The following is a 22,982-nucleotide window of genomic DNA, read 5'->3' on the forward strand; positions in this document are numbered from 1 at the left end:
TTAGCATGAAATATGAAAACCTTTTGAAGTTCAGAAACTTTCTGCAGTACGAGGAACTTGACACATCTGTCTATTGGAAAGTTGTTGGTTCACAGAAACCATTCAGATTGGAAGAGATGAAGTTCTTCTGACTTTTAAAATACATTGATGAATAATGAACTTCTGAACACTTCATTAGAATGAAACTTAGTCCACTGCATTGGTTAATCTGTCTCATAGCATTTTCCCTTTTCTGTGATTTAATCTTAAATTACTCAGTTTGGTTATTGTATTTTTATAAAAGTAAAAGAAACATCTCTTGCAAGAATTTTAATTAGAGTGCTTGCAACTAATGTTTAATTTAACTTGCTTAGATACAAGATATGATCTTGTACCAAGTGTAAGCCTTGGCTTTGAAAATACTCCTTATGATAGAAGTTTTTTATTTAGAAACTAGCGGCAACTTTTCTTTTAGCTGTTATTTTAAATAGGCTTGTTAGTAGTACCAAATACACAATATATGTTCAATTTGAAAAATACTTATTTTCATATCAAACTCCTGATAAGTCACACAGTTTACATGCTTTGTCCTGATATTTGCAAATACAGTTCACATATGTGCAACTCCTGCTCAATGTTGTAGTTAGCATCACTTTGTTTCTTAAGTGCACTTGATCTGATTTTTCTTCATGGATTGCTGACTTTTGTCCTCTCTTTAAAAAGCATTTATGAATCCTGCCTCATGCATGAAAATGGCAAGGAGTACTTTAATTTGCTTGTGACTTGGTGAATGGTATTGTACTGGTTTTAGGTCATACCTGTGATGTTTTATTCTCCAGAAGGACAGGTAAGATTATTCTGATAAAGAAACCTACTAGGAACTTAGCTGCTGTGTGGAGCAATAGTTATCAGAACAGTAAAGACAAGTCCTTATGTAGTTTTTCATTATGTGAAGGGGGCACATAATGAAGTGTGAAGGATAGGCATAGCAAAACTTTATCAGCTAGTAGGAATACACTCAAAATCGCTACTGTCAGTGGCATGTGTTACACAAGCCACATTACTCTCCTCATGCCTGAAACGGTTTTGGGGGAAACTCTCACAGTGTTTGGGTACATGCTTCCTGTTCATAGCTGCAGAAGATGATCCTGTAGAGGTGACCAGACTGGCATGAGATAGTTTAGCATTTCCACACACAACAGTCAGCAGGATTAGCATGCTGAGATGCCCTAGCTCTCTGCCATTTGAAAGCAGCTAGAGGGAATCAGTTGAGACAGTAGTGGTTCAGGAATAGTAGTGGTTGATAGGGAAGACAGGGTAGGAGAGACTCATAGGTTTAACCATGAAGTTGGGATTAATCTATGGGTGAAGGAAAAGGGAATATGAGTGGTAAGTAAATACAGCATTTAAGAGCAACAAAACATCTAACCAAACTGGCAGGTGTAAATGAACACCAAAACCTGGGTTACAGGTATTTTTGGAACAAACTTGTAGTATGGAGGTCTGCGTGTGATACAGGCTGCTTTGATCAGTCTGTAGTGTTGCTGTGTAAGAATAGCAGGCTGCCCAAGGTGAAGATGGACACCAGTCAGGCTCCAGACTCAAGCAACTACATCTTAAAGTACTGCTGTGTTATGTCAAGGCTGTGACTAAGACATTTGCAGGATTTGCAGATTTTTGGATTACAAGCTCCTCTATGCTTCCGAGAAACACCTTGTGTCTCTCTGCTTAAACAGATTAAAACTGCTTATTTGGGTTTTTCGGGCATAGTTTGTGTTGGCTGAAAATAACCGCTGGTGCCTTGTGGTCAGTCAGGGCTCCTCCAAGAGTGAAGCAGTGGGGAAACCATTGGGTTTTTTCCTTACTGACTTTATTAGTGCTGTAACCCTTTAAATTATACACAGCACGTGACTTCAGAAGTATCAATTCAGTGCCCCTGTGTTGGGGAGTGCTAAGGGTTGAGGAAGGATGAGGTAGGGGAATAGTTGCTCTATGTAAACATAAGATGCCTAGCACCAGTAAGGCAAAACTCCATGGCTTTTGTCCTGTGAGATAAGCTCTAGTTTAACTGGGGGGTAGGATACCGCCTCATTAGATCGCAATTAAGATGTTGTGAGGTTGGTCTTCTGATTTTACTCACTAAAGTGTAATCAAAGCAATGGATTTTTTTATGCCCTTCTTAAAAGAAGAGAGACTAAACTAGTCTGGGAACCTCTGTCAGCAAAACTCTTGTCTTAGTAGGAAAAGAAAATGTTTATTGTAAAACCACCATCACATAATGGCAGTGGCTGTGTTGTTGCCATAAAATTTGAGAATTAAACATTATAATGGAAAGCTTCTATAAATAAGGTCATTCAGGCCAGACATTAACTGGCAAAATTGTTTGGCTTTATTTTTAATGCTAAGAGTATCCTGTAGTCTTTCTAAAGCTTTAGTCTTCCAAAGGAGGGTGTGTATATGTATTTGTCATGTCTTATTTTAAGGTGTTGTCATTCTTCAGACTCTGCAATTAATGACAGCTTTTTCCTCTAAATTTTCTGAGTTAACATTTTATTAGAAAATGATGAAAAGGGAAGCCATGAAAGGCTCTGATGACACATCTCCTAGCCCTCAGACTCTAGTTCCTTGACATACTTTTCTGAGGCAGTGGCACGTTCTGTGAAAAGGCAATGCACTGTGATGGCACTGCTGCTTTTGTAAAATAAAACCAGTGCTTTTGATACTTTGAGAGGACCCTTTATTGTGAAAATCCTGCAAGTAGACTCTCATAGAATAGATAAATGAGAGGTAAAATAGGACCCAGCTTCCTCTTGCAACCCTGAGTCACAAATAATCTGCTAAGCACTAGGTACTGTCAAGCAGGATGTTTTTCTCCCAGCTTGCCGATCAGATTAATTTCCATTCGTCGTTAAGTCTGAGTACTGAACATGGAATGCAGTTTTCCTAAACGAGACGTTCTTTTTGGAACGGAAGCTTGAGCTACAAATTCTATGAGCACTGAAATATCCATGGCAGTATTTCAACTTTCCTCTCTTCATTGCTGAAATTCCAGTATCAGAACTCAGAATACTGTTCAGATGTATGATACCATCAAGTCAGTAACTGAAAACTTTTCAGGACCTTAACATAAAATATGTAATTTTGTTCTTTATTATGTGCTGTATTGTCAATGTGTTGCAGTGGCATTTGATATCAGTATAAATCCTGCAATACATATTTCTATTTTTTTTTTTCCTCTGCAGTTCAGATGGAGAAAATGGAACAGATGAAAAAAGAAAGGCAGGAAAATCACCTACTGTGTTGCTGCAGACCCCTACCACTGAAATGGAATATTTTGATGACCGGAAAAAAGTTGACAGTGCTAGGTAATGTGAGAAATGCTGTGAGTGTTGTTCTAGTCAAATAATCAGAATGGTTACAATCCAATCAAGAAGCTACTCGGGAAACTACTGGCAAGAAACTATGCAAGTAAACAGGTATCAGAGCCACTTTCCAGGGACTGCTGTTACCCACCACAACCAGTCAGACTAGTGGGAATTTAGATTTTGGGCTGGCTTAGATTCCCTGTTTTAGGAAAAAATGCTTTGCACTGCTTGGTGCCACTGCTAGTTATGACCTTTTCACAGTTTGAGTACTGGGCTGTAGCCAGAACTCTTTCATGCTGCAATGTTGATTGTCCATGGTAAAAATGTGACGTGTTAATTTTGGACTCTGTGCTGTATATTGCATCAGATTATTGTAAAGTCTCTGTGAATATAGTCATTCTTCCTTTGTTGGAAACTGGAATGCCTTTGAAACTCTTCTACAAGAAAACAAAATAATACTAAAATCCCACTTGAAATTTTGCATCTGTTCCACTTTGTGAACAGAAGTCAGCAGTCAACCTGACACTGTGGTTTTGGTCACAAGGCAGATATTTAAAAGACATCACTTAATTTCCTGAAGCATCTACAACGGGGAGGTATTTGAAGAAATACATGATTACTTTTTTTTTTTTTTTTACCCCAAACTCTCCTTCCAGTCTTACTTCTTACAATGTAATTGACTGATTGAGTGTGTGCTGGTGAGGGGTTGGCATAAGTGGTTTTTTGTAAGGCTCACTGTTCATTTCTGTTGGACCTGTACTTTACATAAGCACACAAATACACATACACAAGTATTTTAGAGTTTTCTTCTGAGAGACCACCTGAGATATGCAACCAGTCCCCTTGCTGCAGCAATCTTGTTGCACATTCTCTTTCCTAAATCCAGCTATATCACCATTACACTTGAGCATTCTCTTCCTCTCACCCTTACGTTTTTTTACTAGAAATATTGAACCTCTGAAGTCTAGGAAAGTAAGGAAGACTTACTGTGCAGGATAAGGTGCAGTAGTGGAAGCTTTTGTAGCACCTTTCTTTCCCCATTGAATTTTTAGCACATGTTCTTCAGGTCTTTCAGTATAGTGGTCCTGTGTTGTGTTTTTCCTTCTGCTCTTCAGTCTGCATCTGAAGGACTAAAAAAATTAGAGCTACCTTATTTTTATAGCCTATTGACATGCTTTTGTTCTGTGCTAAATAGCTCTCAGGGATAATGTTCTTCTCTTCCTGATTTATGAAATACTGTTAGCCCAGCTTTGGTTTTGTTTTTCTGAACAGTCCATGCCATTATGTTCTTCTGTATAAAACAAACAAAACTCGTTTTCCCAGCCATCCAGAGAGAATTTCTTCTGTACTTGTTCTGCTCTAGAGCTGTTGGGTTTTTGGTTGGTTTTCTTTTTCTAGTATGAATGGCTAGAGCTGTACAGGTACAGCTTCCTATATAACTGGCCCTGACAATTCCCTTTCATCTCCTCTAGGATTGCTGGTTGTCTTAATGATTTCATTACGCTACATTACACTTACACAGTTCATAGCCATCCTATGACTTACGCACCTGTATTTTATCTCTTTTGCACTCTCTAAATTAGTTTATACTTTGTGCAAATTCGTAGCTTTCAGTACACTACCCTGCACTCTCAGCTACTAAGTTTTATCTTACTTTATCTTCTATTAGTAAGTAACATGCTTAGTGTTAGTATTTCACATGTTACCAAGAACCAAACAAACATGGAGCTAAGCACTGTGATAAATCATTAAGTTGTAAAAATGTCTTGAACTTCTTCTACTTCCTTACAACTACCAATTTAGAATATCCCTTCTAAATTAACAGAAAACCTTCTGTGAGGGCTGGCATGGTTTAAGAATAAGATACACTCCTCTTTGCTGGATAATCCTTGATGAATCAGATAATAGTTACTAAAGAATTAATATGTTTCATGGAAAAGCACGTCCTGTTGCTAACTTTTCAAGGCTAATGAACTGAGGCCAAGCTTATATGGGATGCCTTTTTTGATCTTCAGGACAAAAAGCAGCACAGATAGTCCACTCCTGAACGTCGATATCAAGAGTGACTCCAAGACTGAAAGGAAAAAACGTGCCTCAAATCAGGTAGGGCAGAGGATGGACTTGTTTGTTTATATGTATAGTAGGAGTTAATATGTAGCTACCGTGAAAACCCCCTTGTTTAATAGTTCATGGTTGTATAAGGACATAGCTTCCATTTTCATCAGAGTCTGGGTAAAGCAGGACACAGACTTAATAGTCACATAGCAAAAATCAGGATTTATTGTAAAACAAGTGGGCAAAATTACAATATATTGGGAGGATAGGAAGTGGAATGGGTCACTTGATTGTAAGACTGTCTAATAAGGTATGTGTCTCTGGGTGTGGGGCTTTTTGTTTTTTAGCTGAAGGCAAATGCACACTTTCATAAGCTGTTTCTAGATGTTCCCATTGATGAGCCACTGAAACAAAGTGAGTATTAACGCCCTTGTCATTGCTGGCTGTGGATCTAAGAGGCTGTTACTCGCCAACTGTGGTGATGTACAAGTGGAACTATTTAAATTTTAAAAACCTTAAACTCCAGCTGCGTAGAGCTACAAGGCCTTCTTCTGCATGCAGTGGGTGTTTTTGTTTTAATCTTGCAAAACTTCGATCTTAGTTGTTGGGAGTCTGTGGGAATCATAACCTGCTTTGCACTTGCAGAGTAACCTAGTGCAATGTTTTTCAGTACTGAAGCTTCCTTACTAAAGGTGTAACTTAGCTCAGACAGCACTGGTCAAGTGACTAGCCTGAGTTTTTGCTGTTGATGATGCTTTAAGATTTAAAAAAACTGGTAGGAGAAGGACTTAAAATGTTTAAAGATTCTGCTGTTCCCTGTGGTAGTAGAATTCAAGTGAATTCTACATAGATACTTCTAACATGTTTCTGGAACGGAATGCAAAGAAAAAGGTTCATGGGTGAGAAATTATTTGTTCAGTGGCTGTGAAGTAAAAGCTGTATTAGTTTATGTGTGTTGTTCCTCGGTTGGTCATCTAGTCCAGACAACTGCTGTAGAGCTAAAAGTTGATGTTGCCTGAAAACTAGTAAAAAAGTTTCTAGGAAGCTAGGTAGTACTCTCCCAGAAAGTATTCTTGGCTTCTTTGAGCCAGTTGTATGTTATTAGACATTTTGGTCTTTGTCTCTCATATATTTTGATTCTAAACTTAGGCCTGTGAAATCTTCTGAGCTTGTCAGTATTAGTTAAACTTACTGAATATTTCAAGGTTTGACAATATTTATTGAAAGGTATAAACCTAAACATACTATGATTTTGCAAAAAAAGAGCAAAACAAAAGCCAAACTGGTAACAGTTGGCTTGAATTTTAGTTACCTTAAAGATCATAGAGTATCTATTTCTTTCAGGTTTTACCTGTGCTTTGCAGAAAGAAATTCTGTACCAAGGAAAGTTATTCCTTTCTGAAAACTGGATTTGCTTCCATTCGAAGGTTTTTGGTAAGGACACTAAGGTCAGTAAAATCTTTGTGTACAGAACAGCAATGCTGTTCCTTAACAATCTGTTATTAATCAGAAGTTCACATTATTATGCAATGCTGGAATACTAATACTTCTAAGTATTATTGAATACGATCACTGTTCAGAAGTGATGCCCAAAAGTCACTGTAGAACTGGAGCATTATTAGTATTAAAGATCGAGTCTCTCTCTTAAGGACTTCCTATCTGAAAAAAACAGATGAAACGAAAGGATCTGATATGCAGCAGTGAGGTCATTGCCAAGCCCATGTAGCACAAACTGTACAAAAATATCTTACTTGGGCTAAGTATGGAAAAGAGGAGGAGGGAAGGCTGAGAAGTATAAGGACTATGAGACTGTAGTTGGAGAACTAGAGGGAAGAATCAAGCATATTAAGACAATGAAAGAGGGAGAGCTAAAACTGGCTTCCGAGTTGAGTGGCAAAGATCTTTGAGGTATTCTTCTAGCACTCCTGCATAAACAGAGAATGGGGAAAGAAAAAATAGTTTGCTAGTTTTTTACTTGTGAGCCTCAATTGAAGAGCAGAAATAGGACATGAACAGTTGGGAAGATCCTAATTTACAAGGTCATATACTCTTTTTTTTTTTTTTTTTTTTTTCTTTCTTTTTTTGGTGCAGATACAACCCACCTAAGTCTTGGGTCCCCTGTGGTAAATGCTATGCTTACAGATAGAAATAAAGCCTTTCCAAAAAGATTTGTGTTCTGTTTCTGTTGATCTGGAGCTTTTGGAGTGGTTTTGTTTCCATAAACTGTGCTTTGTTTTTGAGCTTTTATTGGAAAGCAGCTCAGTTTGCTGCAAGGATTTCTTTGGCTTCTTTCTCAAGTACGTCCTTGAACACAGTTCCTGGTTGGATCCAGACCTTTGTCAGTAAATTGGGTGCTGAAACCAGTTTAGGAGTTGAGAGTATCTTACTTCTCTGCTGTCAGTTGTTTTGGTGGAACGACATCTATCTTTGAAAGGGCTTTTGAGAAGGTGGAGTAATTTAAAAATGCTTAAAATTATTAACAACATGTTGTTCATAGTGACCTTTTAGATTATTGTGTTTTACTGCTTGGCCCAAGAAACGGAATTATTGTTGAATCCTAGTTAATGGGTCCTGTTAGTCATAGGCAGTATGTTAATGTAAATGGTGTGTATGTCAATGATACTGCCAGTTATCTCCCCCTGCCCCTGCAACACATGCTTAAGGCTTTGTTCAGTCACATAAAGCAGGCAAAAGTTTTTAGGAATACCATCAATAAAAAGCAGGAAGGTCAGGGATATAATGAAAAATAAGGTAATGGGAGGGGGAGAAGGAAATTAAGCTTCACAGGAAAAGGCACGTTCTTAGCAGTCAAATACACTGATAAAGTTTCCAAGACACAAAACTGCTATTGCTTAGAACTTGTAGAACAATTTAAGCTTAGTGATTAAGTGTTGTACTGTGAGAAACAGCAGGTCTACACGTTCTAATAAATTTTTCAATGTGAATTCTTCTACATGCAGATATTTTTTTTTTACTGAAAGCTTTGGGGGAGGGAATAGCCATGCAAGTCAGGAGACTGTTTCTGCAGTGTAAACACTGTGCATATTCAAAAATAAAAGATTGCATCTGCAGGATTCAATAGGCTTTGAAAGACATCGCTCTCTTTCCAGGTAGTTCTGGTTTGGCTATATATACTGGCCTTGAGTCTTTCCTGGAGCTAACGTTGTCTTACACATTTTAGTTGCTTTTCAAGTTGCCTGCAGGTAAACCTTGTTTCCTGAAATAATTATTGTTGCAGATAGAATGTTAACATCTTAATCTGGTGCTGGGGTAGCAGTGCAATAAGCAAGTACCTAATCCCACTGAAGTACACCTCAATCTTGATTACAGTAATGTTATCCATCAAAATAACATGCAGTAGAATGCCATTAATATCTCTGATTTAAAGTTCTTTGAGGTGAATGGAACCAATAAGAAAATTTTTAAGCTGCTTTTTTATCGTTACTGTTTAGTGGCATTTCTGCTGAAAAATCTTCTGGTTTGCTTATGTTTTGGTTTGTTGTTTCATTTTGCCTTTTTAAAGCTACACAGATTCTGTTCTAGCTACCTGAAGATCCTGGGGGTTTCCTATCAAACACGCATCATAGCTGCTCCCTTCTTCCTACTCCCAGGAAAAGTTGTTTTGAAAAGTGTTGAAAAACTTTGTGAATGATACGATGTCCACTTTAAGAAGAAAAGATATAGTGGAGGAGCTGTTTAATTACCCATTTTCAAAAGACTAGTCTTCTGAAGCTGGACAAATAGAGGTGACGTGTTAAAAAATCAATAGAACAAATGATGACCAGTTTTACAGATTCTAAGACAGGGGACTGGGATTGAAAGTAACTAAATTAATATGCTTTGGAGTCTTTCTGCCAGCACACTTCTTTAATGAAACTACCAAGTAAAGAGCCAAGTTTCTAGCCCTTAGGCTACAAGCAGATACTTGACTAGCCATGCTTCAACAGTGGTTGTCACTCTTGCACCCAGATTAACGTGCACAAATACCTTGTTACCTAAAACAATTTTTCATTTCATTACTTTGTGTTGCTGTTCTGAACAAAAGTTAGCAATGTTTTATGAAACTGTGTAACACAAAGTAACTTCATTCTCTTTCTACACTGGTGGTTTTGATGCAGTGCTGTGATTGCTCCTTGAACAATCTTTGGACACTTTGAATATCACTTCCAAATTTCTCAGGTAGTTGTGACAGTGTGTGCCAAAGGAGTATTGAACAGGAATTGTATATTAACCATGTGTATCCAGGATTATTACATTTGCCTAACTTGCTAAGCTGTAGGCTTTTCAACTGAAAGTCAAACCAGATATTCTGTTATTATAAAGAACTGAAATACTCTGAAATTTAGCAGGCATTAAGCTAATGAAACTGGATGTAAAGCAGGAAGGAAAACTGAGAACTTTTTAATGTAAATGTAGACAGTCTGGATGGCACACACAGGAATCAGTTTAAGTCGGTCAGTGGGTCTATGGGTCTATATTTTCAACATTACTGAAGGATGAGCTGATTACTCAGCTGCTTGTTGCAGGCTAAAAGATCTAAGTATGGAGAAGAATTCTGTGTTCATTCTTCAACAAGCCTCTGGTCTGATGTGTTCCAAAATGTTTTGTTTCTAGACAAAGAAGCCTAGGTTTAAAACTGGTATGTTCTACAGTACACTGAGCTCATAGTCTTGTAAGAGCCAGAAGGGATCAGGAAAGACAGACGTGAACTAAAGCCTGGATTAGCATCTGATAAAAACAGAAATAAAAACAGTTGAGAGGCAGTAATAATCTGAAACCATACCTGTTCCATGTGAAATATTAGTAATCAGGGATGTAGTAGAGAAATCTTTAAATGAAGAGTGTTGAAGATCTGGTTTATCACATCTGGTAGGCTGGCTCCTTGTGAAAGATCATGTAGGTTTGTATGTGCATACTGGTACTCTTAACACTACGTTGATCTTGTTTCAGATTAGTATACCTGCGCTCTCTGTGACGCTTTTGAAGAAGACCAAAACTGCCCTTCTTGTGCCAAATGCTCTGATCATAGCAACAGTCACAGATAGGGTGAGTACTAGTAGAGGGTGAAGCTATTGCACTCTGCTTGCTTTCTTTTTCTTTTTTTTTCTGCCTGTTCTTTTTTTTAACTCCCTCCTCAACAGTAATAGGAGGGATTCTTGAAAGTGCCAAGTGGCCACTTAAACAGCTGGCATTTAGACTTTGAACTTTGGAGAACCTGGTTTCCTAGGGGATGATTCTAGCCTCTTCTGCTAATTCTCTTGTGACAAGCAAGGACCCTTTTTTTTCTTCCTCTTACTAACCCTCTGTCTTTGGTCTTTGGATCTGCACTAAAAAAAAGCTATGTAGAACTTTGTAAGAAAATAAGAAATGGAATCTCTGGTTTTCACCTCTGTAATCTATCGTCCCCATTCTCCAAGACTGCTGTGTAGTTGCACTGGGGGAACTGAAACAGCTGGGTCATGAAGTGTGTGTGCAGAGCATTATCTGCCTTGTTGGCAGCTCTGACATATTCTTTCATGTACTTGGGTCTCTTACCTGACCAGCAATACCATAGATGCACAAAATACATATGCTTACAGTGATATTCAGGAATAATAATTGCATCAATCAGTAGAAGATATGATTATCCTAAGAGCAGCTTTAGGCCAGCCCATTTTCATTGCCCAAACATTTTGTGGATGCAGGAGACTGTAAAAAAAATGAGTTGTGGTTCTTTGGGGTTTTGTTTGTAGTTTTTTAGGAGGTAAGTATAACATAATGTGCAAAGTCTTCCTAAAAAAAGAACAGATCTGGACTATCCTCTGGTTTCTGCAGCAGGACATAGTAACTTTTATGGGCCTGTTCTGTGTTCTTTGTGATTAACCCCTGGTCATAGGCTTAAAAGGAGTGGAGGGTTTTCCTGCTCTACAAAAGTTCTTGAAAACAGTTACTTGATCAGCAAAATCACTTATTTTTAAAGTTTGTACTGTATGCTTTTCTCAAACTGTTTTGGAACTTTTGTTTTTTTCAGTACATGTTCGTCTCCTTACTCTCCAGAGATACTACCTACAAGCTATTAAAATCTATCTGTAGACATCTTGAGGTAAGTACTAATGGGAGTGAAGATGATAGATAGCTTTGTGTTCCCTATTACCACTTTTCTGCTTTTAAATACTGGATAGTTTCTGAGTATGTTCCTCGTTAACACTGCTGCTTTTTTCAGGATAAAAGCATGGGCAACAGTCCAAATCCCTCTTCTGCAGAAAACAGCTTCAGAGCTGATCGTCCTACAACTCTGCCCTTGGTAAATGGCTTAGATGTTGGTTCTTTTGTTGCATGGCAGCTTTCATTGCAAATACCATTTATGTCTGAAGAAAGGCAACTGAAGGAAATCATGACATCTGTCCTCTAAAACTTCCACGATTTTTTTAACATTGGGAGGCAGTAGGAATGATTAGCATTAAGTGTATTTCATCTGATCACATGCAGTATGTATACGTGTGTGCACTTTGGATATATTCCAAGGTCTATGTGCTCTGCATATCTCTGTTTAACAGTCAAGTTTCACAGTGCTCTGTAGTAACTTAAAGTTGCTTTTCTGACTGCCATGACACTTTTTGAAGTGTTTCTAGTTGCAGTCCTTCCTCTGTGAGCCAGTTCAGACATCTGAAAGACATGTAGGCAATTTGATGACCAGATTCTAATTCCAGTAATGCCTGTCCTGGACATCTCAGTTTGTTTAATTGAAGTGTCTTTCTTCTCTACACAGGCTTAATATCCTCACTTAAACAGTGGCAGGGGATGAGGCTTGAATTGATCAGAGGGACTTAATTTGCTAACTTGATCTCTACAGCTTGATAACAGAGATTGTTCATTGTTTAACAGTTTTAAATCTGTAATTATTGGTTCAGTTTCTAGAGGAAGGTCAGAGGAAATCAGGTTGATTGGATTTAGAACAGAGCTGAGCTTTCTTGTGATGCTTTCTCCCCATCAGGATTTCAATGAAGACTATTCTGATCTGGATGGAATAGTGCAGCAGCGGAGGCAAGAGATGGAAGAGTCCAGCAGCACAGGCTCGCAGACCCCAGAGCTGGAATGCTTCCAAGGTGAGTGAGATTGTGGAGGCCCAAGAAGATGAGAACTGTTTAGCTCTCAGTTTTGCTTCTCTAATCCCCGCCTGATGTGAAATATACATTGTCCACAGTCCTGGAGAATCGTGTCGTTTTCCAGGTCTTCCTCAAAGCCGTGTTAGCTGTGTTTCTATTATTTTGTCCCTTTGCAATCCAGACACAGGCAATGACTTGGTCAGCAGCAGATCTGACTTGTCATTACTGCTTCCAGTTATTTATTCATGTACTGTTTGCTCCCTACATCCCCCATGAGTTATGCTAGCAGAGATAGTGTGGGAGATGTTCCTCATTTTAAAAAAAGAAAAACAAGCAAACAAAAACCTCTAAAGTCATTTAAGTCACAATGTAACTTCCTTTAATCTGTACAAATCATGTCCTTTACTGTGGTGGGTTTTGGTCATCAAAAAAGTTATTTTTGACATGTGGATTTGTGGGTTTGTTTTTTAAACCCTCACTTTGTTCTTTGCAGTTAAGACACTTGAAGATACTGTCCAAAGTTGTTCTTAACAGTGCTCTTTGTAATTTAATATGCCTCAAGTTATTCACCTAATTAGCAGGAATGCTGTGTAGAAACTCACTGCATGTAAGTTCATAAGTACAGCAGAACTTGTTTTATGTAGCATATATTGAATGTTAATAGAAAAAGCTATGGTATTATTCTGTTGTAGAATTAATACATATTAACATATTAATGTGTTGTTATGTTACTACTCCAGGTTCCATGTTGACTATAAAATTATTTGTAGAAAAAGAAACATTTACTGTTAATTTTAAATTAAACACTATCATTTTTATAACTGTTTTCTGTCACATTAGTTTTAATTAACTCTTCTCTTTTGCTGTGTGCCTTTTCTTCAGTGGTATGATTTGGGGCTGTTTGCTTTCATTGGTCTTTGGTATTTACTGTGTGCATATTTTTAATTGTTTGGTGGCATCTGTGAAACACCTGAAAATCGTGGTGTCATCACTTGCCACATGAATGCTTCTGAATAATGATTTAATTTCCTGTGTTACTTCCTTAGGGCTAATAACTACTTCAAACCTTTCCATTTTCCTTTTCCATAAATAAAAAACCAACACGCAGTTAAAGAATCACCCTAGGAAGAAGAACTGGGGGGGGGAAGGGGGGTACATCTGTCAGTTGTGATTCTGTTTCTTGTGCATCGTTCAAGCAGTCCAGGGTGCAAGTAAAGCATGAATAAAACTGAGTGCGACTGAATTTTTCTGTCCTATCTCTTTCAAGAGCTATCCACATTTAAAAAACAGGAAAGAGAACTGTAATCTTTTTAAAGTAACAATGCAGTATCTCCATTTGATGTTGCTCTTAAAGTCACTTGGAATCATTACTATAGCATAGTCAGTCCTTTTGAGAGATTACTTTTGTGCCTGTATAATCTTCTGACTGGAAATTCAGTGATAACCTTCAAAATTTGTACAGGTTGCCATCCTTCAAAGGATCTTAAAATGTAAATGCATCATCCTTTTCCAGTCCAGGTGATGCTTTATATTTTGTGATAATGTGGAATTACACATTACAATAATGTGTTTTAAGATTACTAAACCAAATGCTGCTTTCTGTCCAAGTACAAAAATACACTTTTTAAAATCTTCTTCTTACTCTATTCCTCGACTAACCTAAGCAACCGACAGCTTCCTTTGACTTCATATTTCATCATTATTAAAAATCTTGCTTTTGACAGATTATCATGTTGTTGAGACACAGACTCACTTGAAAGTTTCCAAGACTGAGGCAAAGTCTCTCCGCTCAGATGCACACAGTAAACGTGGACCTGATGGAAAAGCCCGAAACAGTCCTCGAAATGGTAAGGAGTCAAGACCATATCTTCAGCTGGAGTTAGCAGGGATAAGTTTGCATAGTTATGTCAGTTCATGTAATTTGGAAGAACTTTCTTGTTTATCCTTATGTTTATATTATCTGTTGCGTGCTTCTAAAAATGATTCGTGTGCCATGTCTGCTTTGATCAAAGTAACGCTTGGTTCTTGTCCTCGTAGGCCATTCTGAAGCCTTCAGGTTCTTCCACAAAGTGAAGACCCAGAAGCTCTTATCTCTGAACCATGTACTTATATTTTACGCAGTTCTGTAAGTTAGCAATTAATACCAGTATTATCAAAATACTATGATTTTTTATGTATACATAGATTAGTGCAATCTAAGCTTCACTTGAAAAAAGGAAGCCATTGAGAATTGTGGCTTTTATAGTTCTCAGAAGTAGAAATGCTGGGGCAGGCTTACCTAACAGGCCTTTCACTTTTAAAAGCAAAGGGTCTTCTGGTTCAGGATGTGTTAAAGACTAACTACTTGCAAGTTCAGTTTACATGTCACTTAGCAAAGCCATACTCAGGGCTGAGATTTTCATAACTGTCTGATTGCCACTTACGGGTATTCCTGAGGTGTTTCTAAGAATGATACCGTTATTATTCAACATGTGCAAGTAACAATTTAAATGGCTTTTAGCATTAAATTTGTCAAGTACCTTTAAAGTTTTGATTAACTGATGTACCTTATTTTCCTTTCTTACAGGGTTTGTGTATTAATATTTTCTACCTTCTACATGAGATACAAAATCAGTGTCCTGGAGGAACGTATTATTTCCATCACATCCTTTGATTCACATATTAAGGAGTAAGATACGCTCTGTAAAATTCGGGAAATCTTCCAGTATTTGTCATGCTCATCTATTTTCCTTGGAAACCACTGTCATATTGTAGTGCCCTTGTGATACGTCAGTGTGCTGTAGTTCTTGTATCTGTACTAGCCTCATCTCACAGCTTTCTGTTTAAGACTTTCAGTAAAAATGTGATATGTCATGGTATACTACTGCCTTGAGAATGTTTCATATAGCTGTGAGTAACTTCAGTGTAAACTGTGGAAGTGATCAGTTCCTTTCCAGAGCAACGATTCTGTGGAAAAGGTATAAGTTCTGTCTTTGCTCTTGATGTTATTTGATTAGCCGAAGATGACAGAAGTTACTTCATAATCTTTGGGCTAATCTGACTTGCTTGTATAATGTTTGCTGAAGCTTTGGGCTGCTTATATTCTCTTTAGAAATTGATATCCTGTTTTTCTAAAATAAAATAAACAAAATCCACACCACAAAACCAAACCAAAACAAAGAAAACCCCAAACACACCAAGGGAAGGTTCTTTGTGTATTTGAAGAGGAAATAGGGAAAGGGGCCATGGTTCCATAGACAGTCCCATTCTGTAGCTAGAGTCATAGATATTGTCTGCCCCTGTGTTTTTACTTCTTTTTTTCAATCTCCAAGTTGCATGGGTAGGCAGTGCAAGGGGCATACACCACAGCAGTATGCCAAGCTTCCTACTCCTCTCTGAGGGCAGAAGGTAGTTAACTGGATACTGCTGAGAATACTGACCAGTTTGTTCAACATTAAATTTTGCATTAACTCTTCTCCCCTTCTTATACGTGATTTTTTCTGAGGTGGTCTGAAAAACATGTCTTCAAAAGCTATTTGTAAATCTCTGTGCAAGACCTGTAGCCACCTGCAGCCTGAGTGGCAATGCTGATAGCTGGAGAAGCACCACCTGAAAAACAGGGAAAGTAAACTCCAAAGAGCTGTACCAAGACTGGGTGGAACTGTCTGCAAAGTGTTCCAAACCTGTAGCAAGTTCTTCAATAAGTGTGCTTGTCAATTCAGCTTTCTTCGGTGACCTGTCAGTGACATATAGGTCACTGACAGTGCACTTGTCATACTGAACAGTGACTGGTGCTGCTTAGGATCCAGCTGCTCTCAGCTGATTTCTGTGGAAAGCAGTAGGACTTGTATGCACGGGTGAGAAGACAGAGCTAAATTCTTCATAAAAAAGGAGTAGGAAGTATATCGTTCTTTATCTTAAACAGGCTTGCATTTATATTTTATCCATAATGCAATGAGAGGGGTAACCCTGTCTCTAAGAGCAGGCAATGTCAAAAGCCATTTTCCCACTTCTGGCATGTTTTTATTAACAGTGTGCTGTGTCCCTCTTCTGAAGCACTCTTACAGGAGAAGGGCCTGGGTTTTGCTGCTCTGATCTCAAACAGTACAAGATAAAGGATGATCTAATGTGCACTTCTACAGTGTCAAGGGGTTGGACTTTTTGATTTCCTTCAAGTCACGGGACATGGAACTTAATGCAACTTTTCAACTTATTGCCAGTGGAAATAGCTGTAAAGTTTTCTGTCTAAACTTCTGGAGAATGAGGCCACATAAAGAATATGGTCAAGAGTGCATAAGTGACTGAGGCCTTTGTTTCTGTAAACAAGTACAGTTTACAATGTTGCCACTGTATTCCCATCTACATGTATCTCTCAGTTCTGTTTTACTCTGTTTTGCTTCTGTCACACTTACTTCTTTATTCTGTTTGACAGACGTGCAGGGCACCAAGGTTTGGGATCTCATCTGCAAATTAATGCTGATGCCCTTTGTGATGAGTTAACTGCTAATCTTATAAAATTGGAAAAGGTAACTTCCTATGATATAATGCAAATTCTGACACACTAACCCGGTTCTTGCGGAACTTCTATAGTCTGTTATTTTGAAAAGTGCCAAATTACCCCCAAATTTGGTACAAGAAGCTGACATGTTTTCCTAGACAAAGGACTGGATTTTGGACTATAAATTAACACAAGTACAAGCACTGGTATCTGTAAATGTTTTGCCTTTTGCTGAGGCTTACAACCATGAATACTAATAAATGTACACTTCAGGAGTGATTATTGCATGTAATGATTTCAGTGAGGGATTATTGTCCATCAAGGCTAAGGATTCTGAACTTAACCTTTATTACTATTTGATGAACTTTTTTGTCTGGGGCTTTTGTTTGAGATTATGGGGGGGGTTAATTATTATAAAGAAAAACAATGCTGGCTTTCATGTGTGGTCAGCTTCTTCACATGAAGTGGCTGGAATCTGCCTGTTTTGGTGACACAAATGCTGCTGCACCAATTTTGTAATTCCGAGTATTCCTGGCATTTAGTTTTCACTATACTCTAATTGCAAAACTAAATGCACTTGCTGACGTAAATTGGAAACCTATGCAAAACAAAAGTGGGTGTGCAGACTTTATTTCCGTTTTAGTTGTTGTGGTGGGCTACTCTTGGCCAGCAGTCAGACACACAGCCAACTGCTCTCCCCCTTCCTAGCAGGGCAGGGGGAGAAGATAGAATGAGAAAGCTCATGAATTAAGGTAAAAGCAAGGATGTTGCTTACCAGTTACTGTTGCAGGCAAAACAAATTTGACTTGGGGAAAATCAATTTAATGTAGTACCAGTTAAAATAGATCTGGGTAGTGAGAAACAAGGACAAACGATACACCGCTGCCTTTCTTCCCCCCTGTCCCAGGCTCAGTTTCACTCCACTCCCAACTCCTCACCCCATTCCCTGCCTCCAAAGTGGGGCTGGTAGGCTGTTAACAGAAAGTAACTTTCTGCTGCACCTTTCTTTCCCCATTTTCCCCCTGCTGCAGGTGGGCTCCTTCAAGGGCCTCCGTGCTTTGGAAAGTAACCACCTGCTGTGGCATGGGTTCTCCATGGGCTGCAGCACGGACATCTTCTCTGCCATGGAGCACCTCCTCCCCCTACTCCCTCTCAGACTCTGGTGTTCCTTATGCTGTTTCTCACCATCTTACTCTGCTCCTGTCTCTGTTTGGTGTTTTTCCCCTTTTTTGAATACACTTTCCTAGAGGCTTGACCACAGTCTTGGCTGAGGGTCTCAGTTGTGCCCCTGCAGTGGGTCCATTGGAGGCTGCTGGAACAGCTGTATCCAGCACAGGGCAGCCACTGCCCCTGCAGCCCCCTGTCCTGTCCCCCCACCCCCAAACCATGACAGCTGCGCACAATACAGGTGCATGAAATGTTACATGTTGGGAACATGTACACTGGCCAAGCATCAAAAAAAGTATCAGTGGAGCCAATCCAAAGGTTACTTGAATTCCTGTGTGCTTAAGTCACAGAAGATATTTTTGCACTGTTTCTAAATCGGAGTGCATGCCAAGGTCTTTTAATACCTTTTTTTTTTTTTTTTTTTCCCCTAAACAAAGTTTCTCAAGTAGCATAAAGCTAGGGTTACATAATATCACTGTTTACCTGTGTGGCGTGGGTTTTACAAATACTGCCAAAAAGAGGTTTTTCTGCCCAAACCTCCACCCCCTTGGCTGTGGTGGAAGTCTAAAATAATGCTAGCTTAACTCCTCTGTATGCTCTGGATGCTAAGAATATGAATACAGAGGAAAATACTTACCAGAGGATTAGCAGATACAATCTTTAGCCAAATTAGGTCATTTAAGAGGTCACTGCTTTCCAGCTGTCTGGGACAGGCTGGCAAGATGGTTCATGAGAGACGTCGTTTCAGTGGGAAGCTTGCCAGCCAGCCCTTTGCAGCAGGGCTAGGCACTTTCCCACTCCCTTATATAGTCTTTGCTTGGAGACATAGTAAAAAGCAGCTGGATGATCAGATCATTCAGTTATCCCCAGAGAAGAGGCCCTCTGTCCTGATTTAGAGTGTTAAGTCAGTGCTTTTTTCATTTAGTGTCTACAGGATTGGACCCTTTAACTCTTCCCTTGTATTTGCCGAATACTCAAGAGACAATCGGCTACTATGCATACAGGCTAAATGAGTATTGCCTGTAGCTGCATATTGTCACATCCCAGCCCTGTCTAATCTAGATGAGCAGTGGTTAGAACAGGATGTTTGTACTGCAAAACTGGTAGAAATCTAATAGCTTTATGTTCTCGGAGCAAAGTTACTGCTTTACTGTTTCATATGCCTTAGTGAAAAGTGCTAGTAGTTGACTGCAGCTGGCTTCAGCAGCACAGGTGGCATTGACAGTTCCGGTGTAACTTGTTTCTCACCTTGTTTCCTGTGCAACTGCAGCATTGTAAGCTAGAGCACAGGCATTATCTAGACTAAAAAGTAGAAATTATTCTCCAGTTAAAAAGCGTTCAGTGCAGTATGTTGCGATGACTTTTTCAGTGTGACCTTGAGCTTTTTGCAAGCTCAGCTTCATACTTGGAGTTGCCATGGCTTAGCAGAATTTTGCTTTGGCATTTAAGTGAATTTAACAGGTTGTTAAAATGCACCATGTCTATCAGAGTGTAAAGTGTTAAACTGGGGGAGGGAAAACGTGGCCTAATGTTACTCATTCCCTTATTCTAATGTAGCTTGTTAAAAGGAAAATCCTATGTATGCATTCAGTGACTCTTGCAAAATTAGGTGCTTCTTCCTGTGCTCCTTTCCCCAAAATGCCCCACTTGAAAAACGTGTGCATCTGGGCTAGAAATGAGGTAGGATTAAGAAGTGGTATCTGTGAACAGGAAGTATAATGGCTCCTCAAATTAAAGCCTGAAAGTATCTGTGACTAAACCTTCTGCAGCCAGTGACTGCTAGTTACTAAGATACAGAGAACACGTGTGCCAGGGAATGTGACCCACTATATTCCCCCCTCTCTGCTTTTAAGGACAAGGAGATGAAAGATAAATAGGCTTCGTAAAATGGGTCTGTGCAAATCATCTTTGAGGATGTGACTGGCTGGTGTTGCCTTCAGTGTAACTAAGGAAAGATAACCCACAAACAATACACTGAACCAGGCAAATGGGACATACCTGCTAATGGTTAAAAGACTTATTTTGCTGCGTACGCCTCATAGGCAACTGTGTAGCTGAAACTGTTACAAAATTTTGTGAATTATTCACTTAAACCTGAACGGCAACTTTGAGGCTCTTAATGGGTTTTGATCAGATTCAAAATAATTGGGTTTCTTGTCCCTTTCTTTCTAGCTCTAGTCTTTTCCTATCATTTTTTTCTTATACCTTATGAAGGAGAGAATCTATAGGAGGAAATTGCAGGAGATGCTCGTAATATGAAAGCTAGGTGTGCTGCTAGCTGATTGTATCCAGATGTTTCCTTTGGCTAGGTCAGGAAGCATTTAGCATTAATACCATTGGTATGAATAGTTGTGACAGAATTAAGATGCAGGCAGAGAGTATAATGAAGAGTATGTCTTGGGTTTTTTAATGCAGTGTAACGCTTCCTGCCCCCCAATTATTTTTCTCTCCTTTTTCTAAGATACAGAACAACTTACAAAAACTACTTGAAGATCGTGAATGAAACGTCGATGTTCTTGGACTGCTTCAGACCTCATTCTTCTCTCTTGAAAACAGTTCCAAAGGAGCTCTGCTGGCCAGAGTTCAAGCTTCTCTATTTTCAGTCCAAGCCAAGCTTAAACTACTGTAAAGCTCATGTCATAATGCAGAAAGTCATTTTATTCTTGAGCATGTATCTATAAGTGTTGAAAACCTGTATGTTCTGATCTACAACATGTATGTTTTGATCTACATGTACGTATATATGCTTTAAAAATAAGGGGATTTTTTTCTTCTCTGTTGTGTGTGAATTAATGGATTTTATAGCTTGCTTGATTCTAGACTTGCTTACACCAGCACAAACCTGGTGCATCAATTTTTTACCTCAGCATTTGCTTTCTGCTATCATCATACAAGTGTAAATGGGAAGAATTTCAGTCATGACTCATGCTGAAGTGTTGTGTGAATAAGCTGGTCAGTTGCGGTTATGGATTGGTGCTTTGCTATACATTTTTACTATTTTGTGCTGGGGTGTCCCAGAGATCAGAAGACAGTCACCTCTGAATATGGTTATGTGAAGTTCTGAATGCTCGAGGCATGCACAGTTCTCAGGTGCTGTGAAAAGGCTCAATTCTGCTTTCTGTGGCATTGCATCGCCGCTGAGGGTAAGGTCTGTTTCTTACAGACCTAAGGAAACTGGGGATTCAGTTTCCACTGAAGTCAAGCTTGAAATATGTATGGACTTGCCAACTTAAAATCAAGTTGCTTATAAATAGCAGTATAGATGTGACATACCTGCACAGCTTAGAATAACTGCTAGGTTTTTTGTCCACTCATAGTCTCTGTCCATTAAGTTAATCGGTGTGAAGACCCCGAGTCAGCTTTCCTTGGAGTTGCATGGGGTTTTGGTTAGCTGAACAAGTGCAATTTGTGCTCCAGTTGATGGAAATCTAGTCGTGGTATGTGACTCCAGGGAACAGGTATTTCCACATAACAGGAACTGGTGAATTAATGATGCAGCAATACAATCACTAGAATGAATGAAGAAGTGGACACCTGCTTTGTGATATCGTACTATTTTTTTCACAGTGCCTAAATGGGATAACTGGGGATTTTTAGCTTTCTAATTCACCAAGCAGGCTGGTTAGTTTTTAAAAAGCAGTATTTAGGATAATAAAAACTAGTATCTTTAAAGTAACAGTATTGTTTATAATATGCTATGCATTTTATAACCATTTCTGTGAAATGTACCCACTTTGTTTAAATAAACTTTTTTAAAACAAGCGGCTCGATACTATAATTTAGGTGAACTCCGTTCCATCCATCAGCATGAATATTGGTCAAGTGTGATAATCATGATGATGAGGCTCATACAGTACAAAATTTGTGCAAAACACAGTACCCCACAGGAAGGGTTGCGAGCTGCGTCCTGCTGATGTGCTTCCTCTTACTCAGCTGTACCTGAGGTCTTCCCAGACTGCAATGACCAAACAGCAGGAGTAAATTTGGCCTCCAGAGTTCTTAGGAAATTTTAATAGTTTTCTCACGTGATTTCACCTTTAAGAACATTGGATGAGTATCCTAATGTTGAAGCAGCTTGGAGAGCCCTATGTGCTCTCTAATGTGCCTGCCTGGCTCAAGGTTCCATCTGAGCACGGTCTGTCAGAAATCTGTGAGTTTTCATGGTTCTCCCTATTGCAGCCTCTGCCTTTCCTTCCTCAGCTGTCATGAAATTATTGGAATACTCTGTTTCACAAAAAAAGCCCTATTGAAATAAGTTAAGTTTTCTTCTTTTTCCATCCTTTCCACTACTGCTATCTTTTTCCACAGTTACACAGCTTATGAATATTTTGGACTCTAACCTTATCTTCTCCCTTATTCCCAGCTTCCTTTAATTCTGTATCAGTAACAGAAGTTTGTAGTTCTGTTTATGGTTTAAAAATTGATGCCACAAGTCACCTTTATCAAAGGAACTTCAGGGAAGCTTGATTATATGCAACAGCTGAACTGTGTTAGCCTGTTATTCCATTACATCAGCAAAGATGTGCTTTGCTATAGGAAAACAAAGGAAGAGAGATAATATTTGGCATCTGCCTTATGTAAAGCAGGCAGGCTAACGCCTTATCATTTGCCATAAGTGAACACAGTAATTACCAGCCTGCATGAGTAATCAAAGGTGGATACATGCCCTTTAGCCCGTGGCAGCAGCATGCCAGGGGAGGCGAGTCTGGACAAAGGTGTAACAGTGTCTTTCAAAACAGAAGCAAATTACACTCTGAAGAAAGAACTGGTGCTTGGTGCTTGTGGCTCAGGTCACAATTCAGTGTTGCCACCTCACCTCTGCTCGTCCATTGGTACCCTCACTCCTTTTCCTAG

At 39.0% G+C, this 22,982-nt stretch overlaps 1 protein-coding gene and 1 long non-coding RNA gene across 4 annotated transcripts in view; one reads left to right on the plus strand and one right to left on the minus strand.

The window, feature by feature from the left end:
- The window catches only part of GRAMD2B (GRAM domain containing 2B), a 43,795-nt gene extending 21,906 nt beyond the window's left edge, over positions 1 to 21,889 (plus strand). For all 3 annotated transcript variants that reach the window (XM_040580106.1, XM_040580108.1, XM_040580107.1), the window contains 13 exons: positions 3,222 to 3,344; positions 5,360 to 5,447; positions 5,747 to 5,813; positions 6,744 to 6,847; positions 10,350 to 10,445; positions 11,410 to 11,481; positions 11,602 to 11,682; positions 12,373 to 12,484; positions 14,209 to 14,331; positions 14,522 to 14,609; positions 15,051 to 15,152; positions 16,896 to 16,989; positions 20,590 to 21,889. In XM_040580106.1, coding sequence (XP_040436040.1) covers positions 3,222 to 3,344; positions 5,360 to 5,447; positions 5,747 to 5,813; positions 6,744 to 6,847; positions 10,350 to 10,445; positions 11,410 to 11,481; positions 11,602 to 11,682; positions 12,373 to 12,484; positions 14,209 to 14,331; positions 14,522 to 14,609; positions 15,051 to 15,152; positions 16,896 to 16,989; positions 20,590 to 20,631 — 1,192 coding nt within the window. In that variant the 3' untranslated portion in view covers positions 20,632 to 21,889. The remainder of the gene's footprint in view (positions 1 to 3,221; positions 3,345 to 5,359; positions 5,448 to 5,746; positions 5,814 to 6,743; positions 6,848 to 10,349; positions 10,446 to 11,409; positions 11,482 to 11,601; positions 11,683 to 12,372; positions 12,485 to 14,208; positions 14,332 to 14,521; positions 14,610 to 15,050; positions 15,153 to 16,895; positions 16,990 to 20,589) is intronic.
- Positions 15,680 to 16,897, minus strand: LOC121081245. The gene is made up of 2 exons (XR_005825620.1): positions 16,432 to 16,897; positions 15,680 to 16,124 (listed from the first exon to the last, which is right to left on the minus strand). It is a non-coding gene; the product is annotated as an uncharacterized LOC121081245 (long non-coding RNA).
- Positions 21,890 to 22,982: the final 1,093 nt, after the last annotated feature.

This window comes from Falco naumanni, chromosome Z (assembly GCF_017639655.2).
Source record: "Falco naumanni isolate bFalNau1 chromosome Z, bFalNau1.pat, whole genome shotgun sequence".
Taxonomy (NCBI): domain Eukaryota; kingdom Metazoa; phylum Chordata; class Aves; order Falconiformes; family Falconidae; genus Falco; species Falco naumanni.